Genomic DNA, 13,349 nt, shown 5'->3' on the forward strand with positions numbered 1-13,349 from the left:
ACTGCAATAAAAAATTAATTTGTGTCAAGACATGTTAAACATCAGTGTTGCCATTGCATGTTATTACTGGTTCTGTTGATTTATCTAAACTTAATAACAAAAACTAAATTAAAAAGTTGCTCTTTACGTGACAGTGGAGCCATTCTTCTGCAGTATTTCAACTCTATTTCTTCAAACAGCGCACTGTGCTGTCCCAAGCAGAGATGGTCGAATTGATCTAAAATATCAATATCAATAACAAGTAAAATATCACTATCAAATCGATACTAGTTAAGTAAGATCGATACTTTAGTTTCAAATTCGCTCATGAAATTTTATTATTGTTTCTGTTTATGATGTTAATATATTATTAAAGTATTTTGTAGACACCTTTAAAATTTATCCAAATTTTGTCCCAGATTTCAACAAAATAATTGAAAGGAAAAACCACAAAAACACTTGAAGGTCAGACGTTTGATGATATATAAAGTCTTAATAATAAAAAGGTATCTCTATTGATATTGGTGATACTGCCCCAACATTTACTTAGTATCAGATTGATACAACAATATGCATAACTATTACATTTTCCAGTCATGTTTAAGACTTCTTATACAGTAGCTACTTGTTTGACTGAGTGAAACTCTTACTCATTTAATTTCATGTCAAAAATGACCCTGCTTTATAAAGCGTTTAACTCCTCATTATGTGTGCGTTTGGTGGTTGTTTAGAGAGAAGTTAAGAATTATTTACATGGCAAATGAAGGTTGGTGGTGGTGTACCATCAAGATTCTTCCCGTAAGAAACATTTATGAAATTGAACATGGAAAGCCTTTCGGACGAGAATAACTGTGGAACCGAAAAGTGAATAAAAAGAGCAGTTTAAGTGAATTTTGTTTTTATTAATTGCTGCATTGCCACAGGAAATGCTTTAGACAGGTGTTTCACACAGGAAGCTCATTGGTTGTGCATGGTCTTTTACCACAGTTTCTATATCTCCATTTAATACAAACTTATAAAGTTTTGAGACTGGAGCCGTTTTAAGAAGGAACCCTAGAAGATCAGCTCTAAGCTTAAACCTCCTGCATTAACTAATAAGTATTTATATTAAAGATGCCGAGCAGATAATACAACTATTAGCTGCTAAAGTTTCTTTACACAACCTCACTTCATAACCATGAGGTATCATTTCAAGTGGCATAAAGTCATAATATTAACGTAGACTATGTAATGTTGAGGAAATGTGGTGTGCTGTTTTAAAGTTCTTTAGCTGAGTTTTCAGGCGTGTGCACATTTTCTGTTTGAGTGTCTCTCCATTTCCTCCTCCTTGATGTCACTTTCCTTCCCCCGTGTTTATGCTGCACACTCAGTTCTGTCTCCCCCCGTTTTTCTCTGGGAAAGCGGAGCCGTCCGGACACGCCGAGCAAAATCTAATTGTAAGTCATTGCTGTGTGAAGGTGGGGCTCCTCTGGGTGTGTGCGCTTTTCATTATCTATGACTCTGGTCTGCACATTCCTACGCTGTGCATCATCTGTTCCTTCACAGGAGTGGTGACAACCCCAAACAGAATAAAAATAGACAGAGCAGGAACCTGATCCGTATTTTGAGTTCTGATGAATTTTGTACCAACTCTCCTTTTTATTCCTTGTGGGTAGTTTCCCAGCCCCAGACCAGCTATATTACATTCTCGAATAAAATACAATGCAGTCGTAGAAGCAGTCAAGACATATTTGTCTCACATTTTAAACAACAAAACAATCAGTTTAAGGTAAATAAAGAGAAAAAAACTTAACTTCTTCTACATAAAAACTCTTTATTGCTTAAAAATACACAACCTACCAAAAATACCTCAGAGAACAGAAAGAAAAATATTAGATTTCTTTTTAATACAGTAAAGCACTGATGACTTACAGTGAAAAGCCCACACTGAACACAAACACTTATGCTCATTAAGGATTAAAACTTCTACCAAATTATAAAATACATGAAACTAAGCAGTTCTGGGCTGGACAAACAAAGTATCAGTAGAAATACTGACTCACCCAACAGAGGAGTTCGTCAGAAATTCAGGATATAAATCTAACAAAGAGGCCTGATCATGTCTGAGCAGATTGGTGCTGGCACGAAGCGGACGGCGTGAGAAAAAACCAGCTGTTCCACTAGTATGAAACGCTCAAGGATTAACCACAGAGAAAACACAAAGGCACCGCTTCTTTTCACACAGTGAGTCATAGTGTTGGAAACTTTGGTCAATGTTTTAACACCAAACCAGCAGCGCCTCTATGGCATTCTTAAAATTCAGGAAAAAAAAAAAACCCATTACACACATTCAATCATATATAACTGATATGAATATAACATATAAAACAAAATTATCTAAATGCATATTGTTCCCTTTTAATCAGTATTGACATCCTTATTGAACGATGGCAGTGTGGATATTGCAATACGTTTCAGGGTGATAAGATTTTTTTTATTTTTTGTCTCTTGTAGTCCTTAAATATAATTAATTGCTGCAATAACAAAAAACAATGAGGGATCTGGACTATTTCTGTGACAGTTGAGCTAAACATCTGCACCAATGTGAATTCAGAACACCTTTAATTCTACTATAGCATAAAGACAAGTCAACTGCATTCAAACACAGCACAGCGTCTCTTGCCTTCACCACATAAGCGCATCAAAACAAACAGAGACAAGACTGTAGATTTATAAAAATGGTGCAAACACTTTTTTAACCAACGCGAACGTTTCTGATGGAACAGATTACTTTCAGCCTCTTCAGGCCTTCCTATCCTTCGTCTGGCAGACTAAACTTGCAGAGTTAATGACACTATGGAGACCCAATATTTGTCAAATTACACAGTACAATGTAGGGTGATAAACATTCATTCATCCTGTGCAAAAAAAAAAAAAAAACCCTGGAAAAAGGTGGTTGTGGTTTATACAAAACTAGCTCCTTTAAAGATAAATGCACTTGGGGCGTTATTGCTTTGAGAATTACAGTGTGCGAAATTCTGAGGAAAAAGTATAGAAAATGTCTAACTTTGTAAAAAAAACAAAAGGGGGGATTTGAGATGCTGACAAAATCTAAAATCAAGATCTGTGTGCATTAAAGCTAGGGCGGCCCCCAGTTACAGTCCACTATGTTCATGGATGGTAGTGGAGGAATGCTTCCAGTGTTGAACAAAATTTTAGTTTTCAGCGACAGAGAGAAGTGGGGGGGGAAAGGAAACTACTGTGACTGGGCGGGCCGAGAGATTCTGTCACTACTAACGAGTGATGCAGTACTCAATCTTCTCATCTCCGTTTATCTTGCCTATGCAAGAGGTTATGCAGCAGAAGATGAAACTGCAGCCCAAGCAGATGATGGTGGCGCCCCACCCGAACCCATAGGCCCAGGTGTATTCGTATTCGCCCTCGAAGATCCTGTCGTTGAAATTGACGGGGTAGATGATCAGACCGATGAACTGGAGGAGCGCTGAAGGGACAGGTGAACATGTTTGATCAGTGTTAAAGACCAACAGGCAACTTAATAACCCTCATCAAAACAGTAATTAAAAGCTGTAATTAAATACTGTAAAAGTTTAGCTACCTTTCACAGCTTCCTGTAAAAGTTAGCTAAACTTTCACAGTTTAGCTGTGAAACTGTGAAACGTTCGCTTTCACAGTATTTAATAACTGTATTTAACTACTTATTTACAGTTTTTAACTAACTGTAATTAAAGTTAGCTAACTGTAATTAGCTAACTAACTTTCTAGCTAACTTTCACAGTAGCTAGGCTACTGTGTAAATTTGTTTAGCTACTGTCTCTTTCATTATAGCAGGATGAAAAAGACTGTTTTCCTCCTCACAAAGCTCCTCCCCAATGAGCCCCGCCACCACTCAGCTCCTTCAGACCAGCAGTAGCAGCAATTAGCAAACACCTGGTGAAACTGCTAGTCTGTGAACTACGTCTCAGTTCAATAGCATCATGGAGAAGCATTGTAGTGATGATGTGCTGCAGGAGAGAGTGTTGGAATTTATCGAGGTTCTTAAAGAGACAGAGATCCAATTTTAGGGGATCAGTTATGGTGCAAAGTTATTTTTGAAATATGGAGGGTTTTTATAACAAATGGCGCTATGTGCCTGGAAAATACCTAATACACCGTATAACATTTTACTTTTTAAATTATTCATACACGTTGAAAAACAAATGAATGACTTCATTCTTAGTCACACAGCCATCTGGGCAGGCAGACATCCCTGCTGCTGACTGCAGCAGCAGGGTGTGGAAAATACCTTCACACAACTATGAGAGAATCACTTAAACAAATCAAAATGTGGAGTTTGTTGATAGCATCCAGTCCTTAGCTTTCAGTTATTTCCATACAATCTTTCTTTAGTTAGGCTACTGTGAAAGTTAGTTGGTTGTGTCTTAATAAAATATGACAGACTTTTTTTTAAACCAGTAAGTTAAGCTTGTGTTAATCAGAAACATCAACGAGTTTAAACCAAAACTCTGCCTCTGACAGAACAAAGTGCCAGACTTTTAAACACTTTCCATGCCCTGCTAGTTTGGCCCTGTGCCAAAATTTGAGAATTGTATTTCTGTTTTATCTTTGGTTCCCACGCTCTACCTGGGATCGCTCATGTCAAAGAAAACAGATTAAGCCAGTTGTTGCTATGAGAGCGTCACACCAAACTGAAACTGGATTTTGTGTTTAACCCTCCCATAGTCTCTGCTGCTCCCTAATTATCATCATATCCCACTTAATTAGACAGAAATGATCCTTATTGCTGTCTAATTCTCTCATTCAGTTGCGGTCACTCCTCCTAGCCTCCTTCTTTTACATACATACTAATGTTTCACCCCCTATGGTCAGCTCACTGTTTATTGTTGAACAAATTCCCAGAACAATGCTCACGTTTCACCTTTCTCCTGACTAACATCCTTGTATTCAATCAGCAACAGCCACACAAGTCAGAATAAAACTCTGTAAAGTTCTTCCACCCCAAAAGACAAACTGGTTTCTTGCTAATGTAATTGATTTGGATTTAAGTTTAGAAAAAAAAAATAGGAGAAAAGACTAGCAAAAGTTTCAAAAACTAGTTGACCATGAGAGCAGATCAACAAATACCATTAAAATATATCTATTTCCATTAGTGAAGAAGAAAATCCTCAAAACATGCAACAGTCTGTGATCATGCAAATATGTTTTTGTGCATGTGAGTAAAGCTTACCAACAATAAAAAGCAGAACTCCCACGGCAATACAAGCGCCCACACTGACTTCATTACACAGGGCAACGAGGCTGACGACGAAAGCAATGATAAGGATGAGGAGGCCAATAATCATCAGCGCTGCCACGGCCCGAGCCCAACCTGCAGTCCAAAGGAAACAAACAAACAAACAAACAAACAAAAAACGATTAATTTTCTCAAGAAGACATAATTTTAGCAATATTAAGCACATAAAAGTCAGCAGCTTTAACTCTCAGAGTTCAGGAAGAAAATATTAGCAATAAAACACCTCCAGTTTTATCCCGTCGCCCTGGATTTTACATGTGAGGCTACACTCAGACTCCAACTACAGCAAAATGTGTAATAAATATCCCCAAAACATTGTGTCTTGTGAAATGACTTCGTAAATAATTTTTTAATAAATAAATCCGTTTGTGTGTGGAACGCATGTCAGACGGTTTGTTCCTTTGTCATTGTTGCGACACTTTCTCATGCAAAACATCATGAACTCATTGAGGCTGATAGAGAAAGCCCGTGTGCTTTCAACGTGCAGACGCCACACCCGCCTGTTTTGCTGATGACTGCTTGAAATCGCACCTCCCTCTGTGTGTTTGTGAACAGGACGAACCGTTTGAAATCCATCCCAATAAACGTAAAAGCTCAGGCTGCTGATATGTGCACACATTTATGACTCATACGTTTTTCTCCAAACAGATGTTGCCTGCAGAAGGAATAAAAGGAAAGGATCCATTAATGATGAAGCTAAGTTTAACGTCGAATCTTTAAAAAAAAAAATAAAAAAATAAAAAATTAGGGCCCAATCTGAAAGTCTACTGCTAATAATCGAGTTGTTCTGTATTTTTTAACAAAGCTGTTTTCCTGTTACCGGATCAACCCACACCCTTAAATTATTCACAGCCATGTTGCTCACTGTGTGTTCAGGTAATGTCTGACTTGCCCCAGCCACAGGCATTTCTTCTTCATACATCGACACGTCAGGCTAGTTCGACTGGTTCAGTCCTCCCGCGCCCTCATGATGTTAAATTGCACGCAAGCTCATCGACATCACTGTTCAAAACTGTCAAGTGAGACGAATCGTATTTACTTTCTCCACAGTCGTGCATTTTGGCAATATCCTAAGAGTAAAAGCTTCAAACGAATGTAAACTTTCTGCCTGGTAGTTACCATGTTTTATTTTGCTGCTAAAGTGATTGCAGTTTCAGCAGTTTTCTAATTTTCAAAACAAACAAAAGAAATGCTAGGAGAAGCAAAAAACACGTCTTTTTTTTTACGTAACCCAAAAGCTTGTTTTATTGCGTCAAGGCAAAAGATTGATTGTACATCTCTAGTTTAAAACTACCTATCATATTACAATCTTCATTGCAATACTAGTGTGTGGTAGATGCAATATTTGATAGGATATTACATTTCAAGCAGGTGTTCACACTCTGCAGCTAGTAGGCCGACTATTTCCTCATCTCCTGTATTGGATGTAAATCCGTGGTAGCCAAGGCACTGGAGCTTACAGAGAAAGCTCCAGTGAAGGAAAAGATTGTCAGGAATTGTTATTTCAATTTACAGTAATAGTATAGCAGTTAAATGTTTACCTGACATTATGCAAACCTATTTTAAACTAACACCGAGTAAAAACTGGAGATCCGGTTTGACGGTTGGTTTGAGAAAAGACTAGAAAGAGCATCATCGTTCTCTACAGGCAGCCATTTTGAAATGTACAACAATCCGATAGGACGCCACTACATCTAAAATAGTAAAATATTGGCAAGATAAAGCTGCAACTTTCTTATTTTGTAGTCGTGCTTAGTTAATGTGTTTTCTTTTTATTTTGTAATTGTGCTTAGGTAATGCTGTGTTTTTGAACATGTTGTGCTTTTCAACTTGTAGTTGTGTTTAGTGATCTGTTGAAGTTTTGCCCTTCAGGGCCACCGTACATTCCCCTCCAAAATTAGCTTTTCTATTTGTTAATACAAGTTGGACATTGTAGAAAGTAAACAGAAAGACTAATTTCAATGGCGAAAATATTTGATTCTGCAGTGACGAATGTGAACAATAAACAGACACATGAACAATTATTCTTCGTTTTATAATCAATTTTTGGCCAGTAGAAAAGCTCTAAAGACAGATGTGATTTCTTTAGCAGACTTTTTCTACTAAAGAATTAATACAAATTTAGCTAAATAAGGTTCAAAATTATAGTCTGGCCCAAAAACACAATATCAGTTTATTATAATATCACAATATTTGTAATTCTTTATAAAATTTTTGATTCAAATCTATGACATTGCAATAGTATTAATAATAATTAAATCAGCAATGGTAATAACATAACTATACAATATTAAAATAAAATTAGTTGTGAAATGTTCTGGGTGAAGAACAGTCTGTTCCTGTTTTCATTTCTAACTTTGCTATTCAGCTGCTTACTGTCTGTTTTTTCCTTAAAATAGAAAAGTAAGACTTATGTTGCTCTTATGCACCTTTACACAACAGATACCACTATTTACACACCAATAAAACTGCAGCTTTGCAAAGGCGTGTTTGTTCATGAACATTCACACGTGATTAAATCTTTTTTGAATTATAAAGTTTTGAAAATTATTTTAAAAACCTTCGCATACGTTTCCTCCAGTTTACAGACAATTGCTTAAGCATATCAAAAATCTGATCTGCCAGCGAAGGCATTTCTAAGTTTAAATCTTTCCAAAGTGGAAAACATAAAAAAAAAAAGAAACAATTTTTTTTTTTGTTTCATTTGAATTTCATAGTGAAGAGGACCACAAACATCTGGCAACTTCCAGGTAAATTTAAGATAGAACTAATGAACCTCTTCTATTAAATAATACCCCACAGCTAGTGCCATGAGACATAATGAAGTTGTGTTTATATAATTTGATTTCTTTTTCCAAACACACCCTATTATTAAAAGCATGAAAACTTGTTGGTTCATGGTGTTCTCATGCTGCATTTCCTGGAAGAGCAGCTATTCAGTACTTTGACATTGAGGGTCTTTGAGAACATTCTTATTTACACACTTCAGCTGGGCTCGTTTCCTCGGTATTTCAGATCAACCCTACAAGTATTTCAACCATTAAAACCTCCAGGGAACCCCCACTCCCCTCCAAAAAAACCCAACTCTCTCTTATCCAGCAAGTTGTTTATTTTTTTCCTTCGGGCAGATGTGTTCATCTTTTGCTTTACTGACTCAAGCAACAGAGGGGATCGTCAGCAGAGGGCAGTTCAAACTAAACACAAGTTCATGATATCCGGTAAAACTCAAATACAGAGAGGCTAGAGCTGCTGATGTCGGTTCTGTGAAACTGGCTTACAGACAGAAATGGTATGAGAAACCAATTAAAACCCCTTTTTTTTTAAATCAATGTTTAGTGTAAACTGATAAAGATGATAGGCCTCTCAGATGTTCCTGCCACAACTAATGAATGTTGTCATTATATCCTGTGTTTATTTCTCAGAGAGATAATTGGGTTGTCGATCATAAAAAAACAAGTCAGGGAAAAAAAACTAAGTTATCGAAACCTAAAATATAAAATTCAACATATCGCAATGTCTTCAGAAAGTATTAGCATCCCCAAAACAGTTTTTGCTACACACAGTTCTGCATAACTGAAGTGAGAGGAAGTTTCCTACTGATGTTTCTGCAAGGAAAAAAAAAATCTTAAAAGTGTGGCGTGCGGAGTCCGTACTTTTGCTCCGGTTAACATCTTTGCAGAACTAAAGTAGGGCTTCGTAAAGCACCACAAGTTAAAATTCATGATGTAACATTTAGGATGTAGTGATTGCACATTGTTTCAAGAAAGTAGAGAAGAATTTTATTTTGGGAGCTACAAACGTGACAAAACCATGGAAAACTTCACTGAACTGAGTTTTTTTTTTTTTTTTAAGTAACTGGACAACCAGTGGCTGCACAGTGGAGTAGTTGGTAGCACTGTTTGCCTTGCAGCAAGAAGGTCCTGGGTTTGATTCCCGGCCTGGGGTCTTTCTGCACGGAGTTGCATGTTCTCCCTGTGCATGCGTGGGTTCTCTCCGGGTTCTCCAGCTTCCTCTCACAATCCAAAAACATGATTCTCCGGTTAGGTTAATTGGTCTCTCTAAATTCTCCCTAGGTGTGAGTGTGTGTTGCCCTGCGACAGACTGGAGACCTGTCCAGGGTGACGCCCGCCTCTCGCCCTTATAGGCACCAGCACCCCTCCTGACCCCACTAGGGACAAGGGTGTTAGAAAATGGATGGATGGACAACCAGTTCTGTAAGTATCATTAAAGACTCGCATGATGTTAGCATGATCCCTGATTGCACCAAATTTTTCTCACTTAATAGAGTTTTAAAGTTTAATGCGATTTAAAATTTCAGGAATACCGATGTTTCGAACAGAACCTCACTAATTAATAATTATGCTGTTCCTATGCATGTCTGTATTCATGCACAACCGAATATTAAACTGTGAGTTTAGCGTGTTTATTATATACGATTAAATGAATATGCGTGGATGTTCGCAGCAGATCCCGACGTGTTGCAGCTTGCTGTTTTCAGAAGTGAGTGACATGTATCGAGTCGTGATGGAGAAGCAACATCGCTGCCTTTGCTGGTGAGAAAAGGGTTCGGAAAACTCAAACACGAACCTGCACAGCAGACAGACGTCTGCTCTGTTCACCGTCACTGACCTGAGTGTGTGACACTGAGGCATGTGTATCTGACTGGCCCTCTTCACTGAAGGAGAAACTATAAATATGATCCTATCTGATTTTAGCAAGTCAGCCTGTTTGAAATCTGCTTCTCATTTGCATGTTGAGCAGGCTGGTACAAACCTGCCCTACTGCTTTCTCGGTACGTAGCCAATTCCAGGCCGAGAATTGGTTAACGGAAAGATTAGTCTGGAGATAACGATGTTGAAACCGAAGCACTGCACTAGCATATTTGTTTTTTCCTGTATGCTTGTGTGTTTTTTGGAGACGTAAAAGTTTTTCTTGTCAGCCTGCCTGTTTCCCGGAGGTAGGGAAACACAAGCTTTACAGCAAATGTCTAAAAAGCTAATGGTAACAGTCTACCCATTAAACATGTGCTCGTATGAGACTTACCATGTTGTTTTCACTCCTTGCAGTATCACTGTATTTTAACACAAGAATAACTACCATTCACATAAACTGGTTCATTAGTCAGACTAGGCATGCTGCGGGAAGCTTGCTGTAAGAAGCATGGCTGGTGGCGCGACTGTAATTTCAAAAAGCACAACTGTCCAAGTTTTAGAAAATGAAAATATTTTTCAAACACATAAGTACATCTTTTTGGGGGGGGGACTTGTAAAATGGGTAATAAAGGATTTGAAGTAGATTCTTCTTTCAGCCAGCTGACTAACATTGCGCAGCAACAGGTAGGGGAGGGGGACTACTGTGTTACTGTGAGCTCCAGACAACCAGAGAAAGTTCTGGTCACTCCATCACTTTCTATGACATCTCATTAAAAAGCTAATTAATAAGATTTATAGAACATTTTAAAGGTTTTGAACTGTAAATGTCTTAAAAACTTGGTATACCTTCATGATGATAGCATCTGGTTTGGATTGGTAGCATATTTTGGAGTTGACATGTTTTCGCAATTAAACCTTTTTGGAAGAAATTTATTAATTTATTTATTTTTGACATTTTGATCAAAATGTTTTATGTTATTCTTTCTAACATACTCATTTGAACACAGGCCCCTTATGAATGTTTTTAGTAGTTTTATGACAACCCCTCCTCACGCTCAACTCATAATATATAAACATATATTCATAAAATATAAGCATATTCTCCCTGGAATACTATTTACTTCCCAAAAAAAGCAGTCAAACCAATCTTTTGACAGATCCTTAAACAAAAGCAAAAACTTGAGATGCACCGAGAATCAACCAGTTTCCCACGACTGGCTCTGTTGAGCAACATGGATCCAAAACTGAAACATCAGCAGAAGGTTTCTCTGCTCATTAAATCCATCAAAAACAATAAACCTACATCAGAGTTTGGACTGCAAAAGCATCAACAAATAGCTTGAATAGTTCAATGGTTTTTTTTATAATACAGTGAAGGTGTATTGTAAGCCTGGCGGGCCATCAGGCTAAGCGTTGCTTCTTCTTTTTTTTATAAAAAGTCTTTTTAAAATGTTTGTGTTTTTAAGACTTTATAGTTGATGTTCAGGTATTAATCTTTCCATCTCAACAGTTATCAAGTGATATTTTAACATTTCCTGCCAACTTTAAACATTTTTTAACTCAAACACTCAGCGGGCCGCTGGAGGAATGACTGCCCTAGCGCTCAACTTAAGTTTTCCGGGGGAAACCTTGTTAACGACACTGGTTTTGACACATTAAGAAGGAGGATTTTTGTTTGTTTTTGTCTTTAATTTGCCGCTGATATCACAAATGTCTCTTTTTATGTGTTGTAACGTTCAGCCCCCCCCCCCCCCCAAAAAGGCGTAATCAGTGCATCTCCAGCATATGTATCTTATTCTACAAATGAAGTGTTTAGCTAAAATGGAAAACTTTAACTAAAGTAATGACTTTAGAATAACACAACAAATCTTAACTTGTTTCTTGTGCGACTCTTTGTGAAACCCCCCCCTTTCTTTGCTTTAAATCTCTGAGTGTAGAAATGAAGGGAGTAACAAAAAAGTTAATTACAGAGGAGAGACCAAAGTTCACTCTGGCCGACAGCCTGCAGGACTTTCCCAGCCTGAGGTTTATGGTCATCACAGACTTCCTCAGGTTACAGTTTAACGCAGCGTCTCTAAAAAACAACACTTACTCTCGTCCATGAGGCTCATACAGTCCGATTCATCGCCCATCCGTCGGCAGTCTTTCCACATGCTGGAGTAGTGAGTATTGTCCCGGTCCTGGATCCACCCGGACTGGGCCGCGATGGCGATAATGTCAAAAATTATGGCGAAAATCAGCAGCAGGGGCATGATCCACCTGCACCGTGGGTAGGCGAGCCCACAGCGGAACATTTTTTGCTCGAAAGGTGTACGGAGAAGGTCGCTGGGGGAGGGAAAAAAAATTAATGAAACAAACCGGGAGTCTGTTCGAGCTGCGTCTGCTGGTGTCCTGCGAGTCTGTTCACACCGCGAAAAATCAGACGGTGAAAGTGCGGCTGGTAGATAAGAAAACCTGCCCCACCCGAATGAGAAATGTAGTCGAGAACCAACCCTGGGTTGGGCTGAAGAAAGGTGGCCCTGCCCTCAGTGTCAGGTTACACACAGCGACTGAACGGGGTCCCGTTAAAAAAAAAAAACCTGGACTGATAAAAACGTAAAGCTGGACTCCTTCTAACACACGGCAGGTATTTTAAAGGTGCATTTTGGTGATTTATGAGGGACAGCAGAGAAGCGAAAAAATATCAAAACAGACGGACGCTGCGGCGCAAGAAGCTGCCACAAGATGGCGGACCAGCTCCGCAATAAACTCACGGTTCCTTTGACACCAATAATACACACTCTCACACACACACAAAAGTTGGGGTAAAAAGAAAAAGCTACCTAAAAAACAAACATATAAGTAAGGTGTCAATGGAAGTATAATAAAAAGAGCAACAGGTGACAGTTGAAGGTGTTTGACTGAGTCAAATGGGAGTGTCCCAAAGGGTGTGACATTTTACCAAGAGGAGGAGGAGTGGCGTCATGTGGTGATGTACTACAGGGAATCATCAATCAGTTGCAAAACCAACAAGAAATTTGGTGTTTCGAAATATACACGGCAAGATGTTATGGGAAGATATGTTCCAGATAAAAATCTCAGACATGACACAAAAGACATATGTGGGTTCATACCAGATGGTTATTATATGTTTTGGATATTTATGCTTAATTATTACAGCTTGTAAAAATACCCCACACAACTTGGACTTAATGGAAATGCTGTGACCCAGACATCTAATTCAACATTTTGCTCCTGTGAAACTTACTCAAATCTTGATTCTTCCATTTTTTTTCTGCTCAAGAAGAAAAGTACACTTGCTGATTAATGTATCCTGCTCATGACAAAGAGATAATTAGTTTCATTCGCCTTAACTGTCACTGGTTATAATAACATGCCAGATCATTGTATACAGAGCTCGATTATCAGCATAGCTTTTGAATTGCTGA

The 13,349-nt window shown here is 38.3% G+C and overlaps 1 protein-coding gene across 1 annotated transcript; it reads right to left on the reverse strand.

The window, feature by feature from the left end:
- Window positions 1–1,772: 1,772 nt before the first annotated feature.
- Window positions 1,773–12,367, reverse strand: perp (p53 apoptosis effector related to pmp22). Its single transcript, XM_032553041.1, has 3 exons — window positions 12,014–12,367; window positions 5,204–5,344; window positions 1,773–3,460 (listed from the first exon to the last, which is right to left on the reverse strand). Exons 1-3 carry the CDS (start codon window positions 12,213–12,215, stop codon window positions 3,252–3,254), a joined length of 552 nt encoding a protein of 183 aa, XP_032408932.1. The 5' UTR covers window positions 12,216–12,367; the 3' UTR covers window positions 1,773–3,251.
- Between the last annotated feature and the right edge of the window lie 982 nt (window positions 12,368–13,349).

Source organism: Xiphophorus hellerii, chromosome 22 (genome assembly GCF_003331165.1).
Source record: "Xiphophorus hellerii strain 12219 chromosome 22, Xiphophorus_hellerii-4.1, whole genome shotgun sequence".
NCBI classification, from domain to species: Eukaryota; Metazoa; Chordata; class Actinopteri; order Cyprinodontiformes; family Poeciliidae; genus Xiphophorus; species Xiphophorus hellerii.